This window comes from Oncorhynchus mykiss, chromosome 5, assembly GCF_013265735.2.
Source record: "Oncorhynchus mykiss isolate Arlee chromosome 5, USDA_OmykA_1.1, whole genome shotgun sequence".
NCBI lineage: Eukaryota > Metazoa > Chordata > Actinopteri > Salmoniformes > Salmonidae > Oncorhynchus > Oncorhynchus mykiss.
Genome location: NC_048569.1, coordinates 6,128,745 through 6,142,952, shown reverse-complemented (window position 1 = coordinate 6,142,952; position 14,208 = coordinate 6,128,745). Strand labels below are relative to the sequence as shown.

The following is a 14,208-nucleotide window of genomic DNA, read 5'->3' as shown; positions in this document are numbered from 1 at the left end:
TGTCTGATGCGGGGGGGGGGGGGGGGGGGTCGGGTGGGGACGAGGACAGGGGTTGGTGCTGGAGGTCCTTTAGCTGCGTGTCTAAAGAACAGTCCACTCACAATAAGCCCAGCCTTTTGAAGTGGTTCACCCCTCTGCTCCCCTTCCCCCCACTGCCCCTAACCCCCTCCTAATGCATATTCACTCGGTCCACTCGCCCAGATGATTTGTTAACAAGGGGGCCACTCGCTCTCCATTTCAGACAGATGCCACAGCTATTCCCCAATTTCCGAGGCTAGCTAGTGGCAGGGGCCCGTGTGGCAGGCAGCGGCCTCTGCGTGCTATGCTGCCTGACGGACGCTGAGCCACCCTGAGAAGGACCTAATTACGGTGCATTGTGAGAGTCCATTATGCCAGTGCAGTGTGAGTGATCCCATTGACCTTGGCCTGACATTATAAACTGTGGCTAATCTGTTTACTATGTACTTCTAACACCTCCTTTCTTTCCCTCCCTCTCTCTCTCTCTCTCTCTCTCTCTCTCTCTACCTCTCTCTACCTCTCTCTCTCTACCTCTCTCTCTCTACCTCTCTCTCTACCTCTCTCTCTCCTTCTCTCTCTACCTCTCTCTACCTCCCTCCCTCCCTCTCTCTACCTCTCTCTCTACCTCTCTCTCTCCTTCTCTCTCTCTACCTCTCTCTCTCCTTCTCTCTCTACCTCTCTCTACCTCCCTCCCTCTCTCTACTCTCTCTACCTCCCTCCCTCTCTCTACCTCTCTCCCTCCCTCCGGCTCTCTCTCCCCCTCTGTTTTTCCCCTCCGTCCGGCTCTCTCCCTCCCTCTCTCTCTGTCCCTCCTCCTCGCTCTCTCTCCCACCCTCTCTCTCTATCCCTCCTCTCTCTCTCTCCCTCCCTCTCTCTCTGTCCCTCCTCCTCTCTCTCTCCCTCCCTCTCTCTCTGTCCCTCCTCTCTCTCTCTCCCTCCCTCTCTCTCTGTCCCTCCTCCTCTCTCTCTCCCTCCCTCTCTCTCTGTCCCTCCTCCTCGCTCTCTCTCCCTCCCTCTCTCTGTCCCTCCTCTCTCTCTCTCCCTCCCTCTCTCTCTGTCCCTTCTCCTCTCTCTCTGTCCCTCCTCCTCTCTCTCTCCCGCCCTCTCTCTCTGTCTCTCCCTCTCTCTCTGTCCCTCCCTCTCTCTCTGTCCCTCCTCCTCTCTCTCTCTCTCGCTCTCTCTCTCTCTCTCCTCGTCTCTCTCTCTCTCTCTCTCTCTCTCTCTCTCTCTCTCTCTCTCTCTCTCTCTCTCTCTCTCTCTCTCTCTCTCTCTCTCTCTCTCTCTCTCTCTCTCTCTCTCTCTCTCTCTCTCTCTCTCTCTCTCTCTCTCTCTCTCTCTCTCTCTCTCTCTCTCTCTCTCTCTCTCTCTCTCTCTCTTTCTTCCCCCCCCCCCCCCTCCGGCTGCCTGGTTAGCATCACAATGGGCCTGCCCCTTAACCCAGCAGCCGACTCGGCCCGCTCAGCACGCCATGCTCTCTCTCTCATCGCCACAGCCAGACCACCGGCATTCATCACAACCATCGCCAGAGAGGTGAGACCTGACCTCCTGTTTTTCATGTCTCCATGTCATCTCCCCTGAACCTCTGCTACTCTGTACATTACCTTTCTGCTTTCACACTCCACCCTGCCCTTCCTTTCGCCCTTCTCCTTCCTTTCCTCCCATCCCCCCTTCATCCCCTTACCCCCCCTTACCCTTCCCCCTAACCCCTCACCCCTACCCTACTACCCTTCCCCTAACCTTTTCCCCTTATCCTGAACCTCTTCCCCCTAACCTCTTCCCCCTACCCCTAACCTCTTCCCCCTAACCTCTTCCCCTACCCCTAACCTCTTTCCCCTAACCCTAACCTCTTCCCCCTAACCTCTTCCCCCTAACCTCTTCCCCCTAACCTCTTCCCCCTAACCTCTTCCCCCTACCCCTAACCTCTTCCCCCTACCCCTAACCTCTTCCTCCTACCCCTAACCTCTTCCTCCTACCCCTAACCTCTTCCTCCTACCCCTAACCTCTTCCCCCTACCCCTAACCTCTTCCCCCTACCCCTAACCTCTTCCTCCTACCCCTAATCTCTTCCCCCTACCCCGAACCACTTCCCCCTAACCTCTTCCCCCTACCCCTAACCTCTTCCCCCTAACCTCTTCCCCCTAACCTCTTCCTCCTACCCCTAACCTCTTCCCCCTAACCTATTCCTCCTACCCCTAACCTCTTCCCCCTAACCCTAACCTCTTCCCCCTAACCTCTTCCTCCTACCCCTAACCTCTTCCTCCTACCCCTAACCTCTTCCCCCTACCCCTAACCTCATCCTCCTACCCCTAACCTCTTCCCCCTACCCCTAACCTCTTCCTCCTACCCCTAAGCTCTTCCTCCTACCCTCCTTAACTCAGTTTTTTTGTATCCTGTATGTTAGGTTCACAGACACACAGCCATGCAGGCTAACTCCCAGTCGCAGCAGAATGTCCACACCACCTCTCTGGGCCGAGCCAAGACGGAGATCATCAGGGTCATAGATATCCTCATTGAGAAGATGCCGACTGACGTCGTGGACCTTCTGGTCGAGGTACGTCCAAGACCTGGTCTCTCCACGTTACAATACAACCACACGCTTCAACTTCATTTAACTGTTATTTAGTTTAGAATGAATGGCAGCACCATGAGAAGCTCTAGTTTGAGGTGACTGGATGGGGGACAGGTGGTTAATGCTGGGTATTTCTCTCTTCTTCCTTCCTCTAGGTAATGGACATCATCATGTACTGCATCGAAGGCTCTCTGGTGAAGAAGAAAGGCCTCAATGAGTGTTTCCCTGCTATTTGCAAGTGAGTAATCATGTCCTCGTTCCATGTCCTCGTTCCATGTCCTCGTTCCATGTCCTCGTTCCATGTCCTCGTTCCATGTCCTCGTTCCATGTCCTCGTTCCATGTCCTCGTTCCATGTCCTCGTTCCATGTCCTCGTTCCATGTCCTCGTTGCATGTCCTCGTTGCATGTCCTCGTTGCATGTCCTCGTTGCATGTCCTCGTTGCATGTCCTCGTTCCATGTCCTCGTTCCATGTCCTCGTTTCATGTTCCCAGTCCTCGTTCCGTGTTCTCGTTCCATGTCCTCGTTCCATGTCCTCGTTCCATGTCCTCGTTCCATGTCCTCGTTCCATGTCCTCGTTTCATGTTCCCAGTCCTCGTTCCGTGTTCTCGTTCCGTGTTCTCGTTCCATGTCCTCGTTCCATGTCCTCGTTCCATGTCCTCGTTCCATGTCCTCGTTCCATGTCCTCGTTCCATGTCCTCGTTTCATGTTCCCAGTCCTCGTTCCGTGTTCTCGTTCCATGTTCTCGTTCCCAGTCCTCGTTCCGTGTTCTCGTTCCATGTTCTCGTTCCATGTCCTCGTTCCATGTCCTCGTTTCATGTTCCCAGTCCTCGTTCCATGTCCTCGTTCCATGTCCTCGTTCCCTGTCCTCGTTCCATGTTCCCTGTCCTCGTTCCCAGTCCTCGTTCCCAGTCCTCGTTCCCAGTCCTCGTTCCATGTCCTCGTTCCATGTCCTCGTTCCATGTCCTCGTTCCCAGTCCTCGTTCCCAGTCCTCGTTCCCAGTCCTCGTTCCCAGTCCTCGTTCCCAGTCCTCGTTCCCAGTCCTCGTTCCCAGTCCTCGTTCCCAGTCCTCGTTCCCAGTCCTCGTTCCCAGTCCTCTGCTGCGTACTGTCATAGACATATCATTGATGCTTAATCCTAGGTGATGCAATGCATTGTACAACATGAAGTACCTTCAGTAAGGTACTTCCTGGGCTGGTAGCCTAGTGGTTAGAGTGTTGGACTAGTAACCGAAAGGTTGCAAGATCAAATCCCCGAGTTGACAAGGTACAAATCTGTCGTTCTGCCCCTGAACAAAGGCAGTTAAGGCGGCGGCCATGACAGCGGAAGGCGGAAGGCGGCGGCCATGACAGCGGAAGCCGGCGGCCATGACAGCGGAAGGCGGCGGCCATGACTAAATCACAGCTTTCAACCGCCATTTTACATCCTCTCCTCCATGCGGCCATTTTGAGTTTCGTAACAGAACAGTGAATTGTTGATGGCGTTAGTGGCGGTCTCGCTCTTACATCTGTACCGATTGATGTACTGATAGTGTTACTAACAAGACCTTAGAGAGAGAAAGAGTCGCTGCCCTCTCATTTACTTGTAATGTTGATTCGGGGGAAAGGTTTCGACCCCTTGTGGGTTTGTAGGGGTCAAAGGGTCGACCCACGGTGGCCGATGCCGTGTGACGAATGAGCCCTGACCTCTGTGTTCTGTGTTTCGATTCTGTTCAGGTTCTACATGGTGGGATACTGCGACCGGAGTCACCGTATTGCCGTCGGGGCCCGCCAGGGTTCAGTGGCCCTTTATGATGTCCGCACGGGCAAGTGCCAGGTAAATACACACACACACACACACCACTACCCTGTGCCTGGGCACCGAGGGGCGGGGGGGAATCAATGTAAGATAAGAGGGTGATGAATAAACAGCAGACCATCAGAGAGGCTGGAGAGGCCTGATTACCTAGCAGACCATCAGAGAGGCTGGAGAGGCCTGATTACCTAGCAGACCATCAGAGAGGCTGGAGAGGCCTGATTACCTAGCAGACCATCAGAGAGGCTGTGTTCCTGGAGAGGCCTGATTACCTAGCAGACCATCAGAGAGGCTGTGTTCCTGGAGAGGCCTGATTACCTAGCAGACCATCAGAGAGGCTGGAGAGGCCTGATTACCTAGCAGACCATCAGAGAGGCTGGAGAGGCCTGATTACCTAGCAGACCATCAGAGAGGCTGGAGAGGCCTGATTACCTAGCAGACCATCAGAGAGGCTGGAGAGGCCTGATTACCTAGCAGACCATCAGAGAGGCTGTGTTCCTGGAGAGGCCTGATTACCTAGCAGACCATCAGAGAGGCTGTGTTCCTGGAGAGGCCTGATTACCTAGCAGACCATCAGAGAGGCTGGAGAGGCCTGATTACCTAGCAGACCATCAGAGAGGCTGGAGAGGCCTGATTACCTAGCAGACCATCAGAGAGGCTGTGTTCCTGGAGAGGCCTGATTACCTAGCAGACCATCAGAGAGGCTGGAGAGGCCTGATTACCTAGCAGACCATCAGAGAGGCTGGAGAGGCCTGATTACCTAGCAGACCATCAGAGAGGCTGGAGAGGCCTGATTACCTAGCAGACCATCAGAGAGGCTGTGTTCCTGGAGAGGCCTGATTACCTAGCAGACCATCAGAGAGGTTGTGTTCCTGGAGAGGCCTGATTACCTAGCAGACCATCAGAGAGGCTGTGTTCCTGGAGAGGCCTGATTACCTAGCAGACCATCAGAGAGGCTGTGTTCCTGGAGAGGCCTGATTACCTAGCAGACCATCAGAGAGGCTGTGTTCCTGGAGAGGCCTGATTACCTAGCAGACCATCAGAGAGGCTGTGTTCCTGGAGAGGCCTGATTACCTAGCAGACCATCAGAGAGGCTGTGTTCCTAGAGAGGCCTGATTACCTAGCAGACCAGCAGAGAGATTCTGTGTTCCTGGAGAGGCATGTTTACCTAGCAGACCAACAGAGAGATTCTGTGTTCCTGGAGAGGCCTGATTACCTAGCAGACCAGCAGAGAGATTCTGTGTTCCTGGAGAGGCATGTTTACCTAGCAGACCAACAGAGAGATTCTGTGTTCCTGGAGAGGCCTGATTACCTAGTGCAGACCATCAGAGAGGCTGTGTTCCTGGAGAGGCCTGATTACCTAGCAGACCAGCAGAGAGATTCTGTGTTCCTGGAGAGGCATGTTTACCTAGCAGACCAGCAGAGAGATTCTGTGTTCCTGGAGAGGCCTGATTACCTAGCAGACCATAAGAGAGGCTGTGTTCCTGGAGAGGCCTGTTCACCTAGCAGACCAGCAGAGAGATTCTGTGTTCCTGGAGAGGCATGTTTACCTAGCAGACCAGCAGAGAGATTATGTGTTCCTGGAGAGGCCTGATTACCTAGCAGACAATCAGAGAGGCTGTGTTCCTAGAGAGGCCTGATTACCTAGTGCAGACCAACAGAGAGATTCTGTGTTCCTGGAGAGGCCTGTTTACCTAGCAGACCAGCAGAGAGATTCTGTGTTCCTAGAGAGGCCTGATTACCTAGCAGACCATCAGAGAGGCTGTGTTCCTAGAGAGGCCTGATTACCTAGTGCAGACCAACAGAGAGATTCTGTGTTCCTGGAGAGGCCTGATTACCTAGAAGACCATCAGAGAGGCTGTGTTCCTGGAGAGGCCTGATTACCTAGCAGACCATCAGAGAGACTGTGTTCCTGGAGAGGCCTGATTAGCTAGTGCAGACCAACAGAGAGATTCTGTGTTCCTGGAGAGGCCTGATTACCTAGAAGACCATCAGAGAGGCTGTGTTCCTGGAGAGGCCTGATTACCTAGCAGACCATCAGAGAGACTGTGTTCCTGGAGAGGCCTGATTACCTAGCAGACCAACAGAGAGGCTGTGTTTCTGGAGAGGCCTGATTACCTAGCAGACCATCAGAGAGGCTATGTTTCTGGAGAGGCCTGATTACCTAGCAGACCAACAGAGAGGCTGTGTTCCTGGAGAGGCCTGATTACCTAGCAGACCATCAGATAGATTCTGTGTTCCTGGAGAGGCCTGATTACCTAGCAGACCAACAGAGAGACTGGAGAGGCCTGATTATTTCACAACAATACACACAAATCTAAAGTAAAGGATTGGAATTAAGAACTTATAAATATTAGGACGAGCAATGTCAGAGCGGCATAGACTAAAATACAGTAGAATAAAGTAATGTAAATAAAATAAAGCAAAATATGTGAACATTATTGAAGTGACTTGTGTTCCATTATTGAAGTGGCCAGTGCCCTCTATGCACAGTCAAGTCTATGTATATAGGGCAGCAGCCTCTAATGTGCTAGTGATGGCTATTAAACAGTCTGACGGCCTTGAGGTAGAAGCTGTTTTTCAGTCTCTCGGTCCCTGCTTTGATGCACCTGTACTGACCTCGCCTTCTGGATGATAGCGGGGGGAGCAGGCAGTGGCTCGGGTGGTTGTTGTCCTTGATTATCTTTTTGGCCTTCCTGTGGCATCGGGTGCTGTAGGTGTCCTGGAGGGCAGGTAGTTTGCCCCCGGTGATGTGTTGTGCAGACCGCACCACCCTCTGGAGAATCCTGCGGTTTCGGGCGGTGCAGTTGCCATACCAGGCGGTGATACAGCCCGACAGGATGCTCTCAAATGTGCATCTGTAAACGTTTGTGAGGGTTTCAGGTGCCAAGCCAAATTTCTTCAGCCTTCTGAGGTTGAAGAGGCGCTGTTGCGCCCTCTTCACCACACTGTTTGTGTGACTGGACCATTTCAGTTTGTCAGTGATGTGTACGCCGAGGAACTTGAAACTTTCCATCTTCTCCACTGCGGTCCTGTCGATCCTGTCGATGTGGATAGGTGGGCTGCTCCCTCTGCTGTTTCCTGAAGTCCGTGATCAGCTCCTTTTGTTTTGTTGCCATTGAGTGAGAGGTTATTTTCCTGGCACCAGACTCCCAGGGCCCTCACCACCTCCCTGTAGGCCGTCTCGTCGTTGTTGGTAATCAAGCCTACTACTGTAGTGTCGTCTGCAGACTTGATGATTGAGTTGGAGGTGTGCGTGGCCACGCAGTCATGGGTGAACAGGGAGTACAGGAGAGGGCTGAGAACGCACCCTTGTGCGGTCCCTGTGTTGAGGATCAGCAAAGTGGAGGTGTTGTTACCTACCTTCACCACCTGGGGGCAGCCTGTCAGGAAGTCCAGGACCCAGTTGCACAAGGCGGGGTTCAGAGCATGCCTCCAGCATAATGACGAGCTTGGAAGGTACTATGGTGTTGAAAGCTGAGTTGTAGTCAATGAACAGCATTCTCACATAGGTATCCCTCTTGTTCAGATGGGATAGGGCAGATGGGATAGGGCAGTGTGCAGTGCGATGGTGATTTCATCGTCAGTGGATCTGTTGGGGTGGTATTTAAATTGAAGTGGGTCTACGGGTGTCAGGTAGGGTAGAGGTGATATGATCCTTGACTAGTCTCTCAAAGCACTTCATGATGACAGAGGTGAGTGATACGGGGTGAAGGTCATTTAGTTCAATTACCTTATCTTTCTTGGGAACAGGAACAATGCTGGCCCTCTTGAAGCAAGTGGGAGATTGAATATGTCCGTAAAACACACCAGCCAGCTGGTCAGCATGCTCTGAGGGCGCGGCTGGGATGCCGTCTGGGCCGGCAGCCTTGCGAGGGTTAACACGTTTAAATGTTTTACTCACGTCGGCTGCAGTGAAGGAGAGTCCGCAGGTTTTGGTAGTGGCACTGTATTGTCCTCAAAGCGAGGAAGTTGTTTAGTCTGTCTGGGAGCAAGACATCCTGGTCCGCGACGAAGCTGGTTTTCACGGAGGAGAGCTCACAGTCCTTGGTTGTGTGTGTGTGTGTGTGTGTGTGTGTGTGTGTGTGAGACCCCTGCCACGTCGGTGTATTCTGGGAAAGTCTTCAGATCCCTTGACGTTTTTCACATTGTTACGTTACGGCCTGACTCTTAAATGTATTAAATTATTAATTTGCCGTCATCAATCTACACCCAATAAACAGGTTTTGCAAATGTAAAAGAAAAAAAAACAAACAGAAATATCACATTTACATAAGTATTCAGACCCTTTACTCAGTACTTTGTTGAAGCACCTTTAGCAGCAATTACAGCCTTGAGTCTTCTTGGGTATGACGCTACAAGCTTGGGGAGTTTCTCCCATTCTTCTCTGCAGATACTCACAAGCTCTGTCACAGTTGAATGGGTTCAAGCCCGGGCTCTGGCTGGGCCACTCAGAGGCTTGTCCCAAAACCACTCCTGTATTGTCTTGGCTGTGTGCTTAAGGGTAGTTGTCCTGTTGGAAGGTGAACCTTCGCCCCCAGTCTGAGGTGATGAGCGCTCTGAAGCCTGTTTTCATCAAGGATCTCTGTACTTTGCTCTGTAGATCTTTCCCTCGATCCTGACTAGTCTCCCAGTCCCTGTCGCTGAAAAAATTCCTCACAGCATGATGCTGCAACCACCATGCTTCACCGTAGGGATGGTGCCAGGTTTTCTCCAGAAGCGTCAAGCTTGGCATTCAGGCTGAAGAGTTCCATCTTGGTTTCATCAGACCAGAGAATATTGTTTTTCAGGGTCAGAGTCCTTTAGGTGCCTTTTGGCAAACTCCAAGCTGGCTGTCATGTGCCACTTACTGAGGAGTGGCTTCTGTCTGGCCACTCTACCATATAGGCCTGATTGCTGGAGTGCTGCAGAGAGGGTTGTCCTTCTGGAAGGTTCTCCCATCTCCACAGAGGAACTCTGGAGCTCTTTCAGAGTGATTATCGGGTTCTTGGTCACCTCCCTGACTAAGTCCCTTCTCCCCGATTGCTCAGTTTAGCCGGATGGCCAGCTCTAGGAAGAGTCTTCGTGGTTCCAAACTTCTTCCATTGAAGAATGATGGAGGCCACTGTGTTCTTGGGGACCTTCAATGCTGCCAACCTTTTTTGGTACCCTTCCCCCTGATCGAGTCCTTTGACCTCATGGCTTGGATTTTGCTCTGACATGCACTGTCAACTGTGGGACCTTATATAGACAGGTGTGTGCCTTTCCAAATCACGTCCAATCAATAGAATTTACCACAGGTGGACTCCAATCAAGTTGTAGAAATATCTCAAGGATGATCAATGGAAACAGGATGCATCTGAGCTCAATTTCGAGTCTCATAGCAAAGGGTCTGAATACTTATGTAAATAAGTTCCTTTTTTAAAGTTTTATATTTTTAAACCAGTTTTCCCTTTGTCATTATGGAGTATTGTGATGTCATTATGGGGTATTGTGATGTCATTATGGGGTATTGTGATGTCATTATGGAGTATTGTGATGTCATTATTATTGTTTAAATTTTATTAAATTATTATTGTGGTCTGAATACTTATGCAAGTAAGGTATTTCCATTTTTAATTAATGTGCAAATATTTCTAAAAGCTTGTTTTTGATTTGTGGGTTATTGTGTCTAGATTGAAGACATTTCAAATGTGATGTGCAAATGGTTAAAGGACACAAGGGAAAATAAATAAACATAAATATGGGTTGTATTTACAATGGTGTTTGTTCTTCACTGGTTGCCCTTTTCTCGTGGCAACAGGTCACACATCTTGCTGCTGTGATGGCACACTGTGGAATTTCACCCAGTAGATATGGGAGTTTAGCAAAATCGGGTTTGTTTTCAAATTCTTTGTGGATCTGTGTAATCTGAGGGAAATATGTCTCTCTAATATGGTCATACATTGGGCAGGAGGTTAGGAAGTGCAGCTCAGTTTCCACCTCATTTTGTGGGCAGTTGAGCACATAGCTTCTCCTGAGAGCCAGGTCTGCCTCTCAATAGCAAGGCTATGGTCACAGTCTGTACATAGTGATAGCTTTCCTTAAGTTTGGGTCTCTCACTCTCTCGCTCTCTCTCCCCCCCCCCCCCCCCCCCCCCCCCTCCCTCAGAAACAGGAGCTTTCATCTCTGGAGAATAGGGATCCTCCAGCTCCCACTGAGCCTCCACAGACAGTGATATGCTTCCCAAATGGCACCCTATTCCATATATAGTGCACTTGTTTTGACCCGATTCCTATGGACCCTAGTGAAAAGTAGCCCACTACGTAGGGAGTAGGGTGCAATTCGGGACGCATCCAGTCTGAAGAGTCTCTGTAGTAATCACCCTCACAGTGGGGGGATATACAGGACTTGCTAGGGTTTTAGTGGAAAAAAACACTCACACACACATCAGATCCTTCCTTTAAACGAGTTGGAGACCAGAGGTGTTGTCCTTAAATCCAGGCTTTGGGTTTATTTACAGGTATACACAGAAGGTTACACACACACACACACACACACACACACACACACACCATATTTATAGTTAATCTCCTCTCTGGCCTGTGGTGCCCTTGGTCCAACATCATAAAGCATCTCAACTCTCTGGTGTTAACATCGTCTATCTACTGTGTGTGAGGCGTTTCAGTAGGAAACTCTGTTTTTATTTTTTTAATTTTTTAAATTTGGTGTTAACATCACACATGGTTTTTCAACCTCTAAAGTCCAGTTTTTAATGTGATGTTTTCTAATGTCACAGCCTTGCATTCATACTGCAGATTAATAGGAGATTAAGAGTATTAATAAGTATGGATTTAACACCTTTAACAAAGTGGTGTGATTATAATTATTATATCTTTTTTTTTTTTTGACATTTAGGAAAATGTTTGTACGTTTTTAATGATTTATTAATAGATTGATATTTTCATTTAATTGAATAAGAGCGACACATAGGAAACAGGTCTGCTATCTGACTGATATTTAACCACGAGCCTGGCAGAGAGGGCGGGTCTGTTGTAATTGGTATGTTATTGAATCTACTGAACAACACAAACCCGAGGAAGCTATTTATTTTTAATACAATGGTGCCCCATGCTCACCGTCCATCGTGTGTGTGTGTGTGTGTGTGTGTGTGTGTGTGTTTTTTTTATTTTTTTTTATTTTACCTTTATTTAACCAGGCAAGTCAGTTAAGAACAAATTCTTATTTTCAATGACGGCCTGGGAACAGTGGGTTAACTGCCTGTTCAGGGGCAGAACGACAGATTTGTACCTTGTCAGCTCGGGGGTTTGAACTCGCAACCTTCCGGTTACTAGTCCAACGCTCTAACCACTAGGCTACGCTGCCGCCGTGTGTGTGTGTGTGTGTGCAGAGGAGAGGCTGAGAGATTTGTTATGGAGCACTCTTTCCACTCCTTGGATCCTGTGTCGTCACTGTCAGCGTGACTTCTAACTCTGGCTTGAATGGTCGTTGATTAGAGGTCTAGCACTATAGATAAGTCAATTACTCCTCTAACCCTCTATCCCTCCACCCCTCTAACCCTCCACTCCTCTATCCCTCTATCCCTCCACTCCTCTATCCCTCCACCTCTCTAACCCTCCACTCCTCTATCCCTCTATCCCTCCACTCCTCTATCCCTCCACCTCTCTAACCCTCCACTCCTCTATCTCTCCACTCCTCTATCCCTCCTCTCCTCTATCCCTCCACTCCTCTATCCCTCCACCCCTCTAACCCTCCACTCCACTATCCCTCCACTCCTCTATTCCTCCACTCTTCTATCCCTCCACTCCTCTATCCCTCCACTCCTCTATCCCTCCACTCCTCTATCCCTCCACTCCTCTAACCATCCACTCCTCTATCCCTCTATCCCTCCACTCCTCTATCCCTCTATCCCTCCACTCCTCTATTCCTCCACTCCTCTATCCCTCCACTCCTCTAACCCTCCACCCCTCTATCCCTCCACTCCTCTATCCCTCCACCCCTCTATCCCTCCACCTCTCTAACCCTCCACTCCTCTATCCCTCCACCTCTCTAACCCTCCACTCCTCTATCCCTCCACTCCTCTATCCCTCCACTCCTCTAACCCTCCACTCCTCTATCCCTCCACTCCTCTATCCCTCCACTCCTCTATCCCTCCACTCCTCTATCCCTCCACTCATCTAACCCTCTAACCCTCCTCTCCTCTAACCCTCCACTCCTCTAACCCTCCACTCCTCTATCCCTCCACTCCTCTAACCCTCCACTCCTCTAACCCTCCACTCCTCTATCCCTCCACTCCTCTATCCCTCCACTCCTCTATCCCTCCACTCCTCTAACCCTCCACTCCTCTAACCCTCCACTCCTCTAACCCTCCACTCCTCTAACCCTCCACTCCTCTAACCCTCCACTCCTCTATCCCTCCACTCCTCTATCCCTCCACCCCTCTATCCCTCCACTCCTCTATCCCTCCACTCCTCTATCCCTCTATCCCTCCACTCCTCTATCCCACCACTCCTCTATCCCTCCACTCCTCTATCCCTCCACTCCTCTATCCCTCCACTCCTCTATCCCTCCACTCCTCTATCCCTCCACTCCTCCATCTCTCTCTCTCTCTCCTTTCCTCTCTCACCCACCACTAACACAGAGTCAGAAGAGGAGTGTTTAAAAACAAACAAGGTGTTTACCTGGCAGATGGACCAGCCCACTGTGTTTACCTGGCAGATGGACCAGCCCCCTGTGTTTACCTGGCAGATGGACCAGCCCACTGTGTTTACCTGGCAGATGGACCAGCCCACTGTGTTTACCTGGCAGATGGACCAGCCCCCTGTGTTTACCTGGCAGATGGACCAGCCCACTGTGTTTACCTAGCAGATGGACCAGCCCACTGTGTTTGCCTGGCAGATGGACCAGCCCACTGTGTTTACCTGGCAGATGGACCAGCCCACTGTGTTTACCTGGCAGATGGACCAGCCCACTGTGTTTACCTGGCAGATGGACCAGCCCACTGTGTTTACCTGGCAGATGGACCAGCCCACTGTGTTTACCTGGCAGATGGACCAGCCCCCTGTGTTTACCTGGCAGATGGACCAGCCCACTGTGTTTACCTAGCAGATGGACCAGCCCACTGTGTTTGCCTGGCAGATGGACCAGCCCACTGTGTTTACCTGGCAGATGGACCAGCCCACTGTGTTTACCTGGCAGATGGACCAGCCCACTGTGTTTACCTGGCAGATGGACCAGCCCACTGTGTTTACCTGGCAGATGGACCAGCCCACTGTGTTTACCTGGCAGATGGACCAGCCCCCTGTGTTTACCTGGCAGATGGACCAGCCCACTGTGTTTACCTAGCAGATGGACCAGCCCACTGTGTTTGCATGGCAGATGGACCAGCCCACTGTGTTTACCTGGCAGATGGACCAGCCCCCTGTGTTTACCTGGCAGATGGACCAGCCCACTGTGTTTACCTAGCAGATGGACCAGCCCACTGTGTTTGCCAGGCAGATGGACCAGCCCACTGTGTTTACCTGGCAGATGGACCAGCCCCCTGTGTTTACCTGGCAGATGGACCAGCCCACTGTGTTTACCTGGCAGATGGACCAGCCCACTGTGTTTCCCTGGCAGATGGACCAGCCCACTGTGTTTGCCTGGCAGATGGACCAGCCCACTATGTTTGCCTGGCAGATGGACCAGCCCACTGTGTTTGCCTGGCAGATGGACCAGCCCACTGTGTTTACCTGGCAGATGGACCAGCCCACTGTGTTTACCTGGCAGATGGACCAGCCCACTGTGTTTACCTGGCAGATGGACCACCCCACTGTGTTTACCTGGCAGATGGACCAGCCCACTGTGTTTG

The 14,208-nt window shown here is 51.1% G+C and overlaps 1 protein-coding gene across 7 annotated transcripts in view; it reads left to right on the top strand.

The window, feature by feature from the left end:
• Positions 1 to 14,208, top strand: part of LOC110523124 (WD repeat-containing protein 7) — a 342,879-nt gene that overhangs the window by 293,895 nt on the left and 34,776 nt on the right. For all 7 annotated transcript variants that reach the window (XR_005051631.1, XR_005051630.1, XR_005051629.1 and 4 more), the window contains 4 exons: positions 1,431 to 1,548; positions 2,419 to 2,568; positions 2,742 to 2,824; positions 4,301 to 4,400. Coding sequence is in view for 4 of the 7 variants with exons in the window: in XM_036976656.1 (XP_036832551.1) it covers positions 1,431 to 1,548; positions 2,419 to 2,568; positions 2,742 to 2,824; positions 4,301 to 4,400 (451 nt within the window). In the remaining 3 variants the exon portion in view is untranslated. The remainder of the gene's footprint in view (positions 1 to 1,430; positions 1,549 to 2,418; positions 2,569 to 2,741; positions 2,825 to 4,300; positions 4,401 to 14,208) is intronic.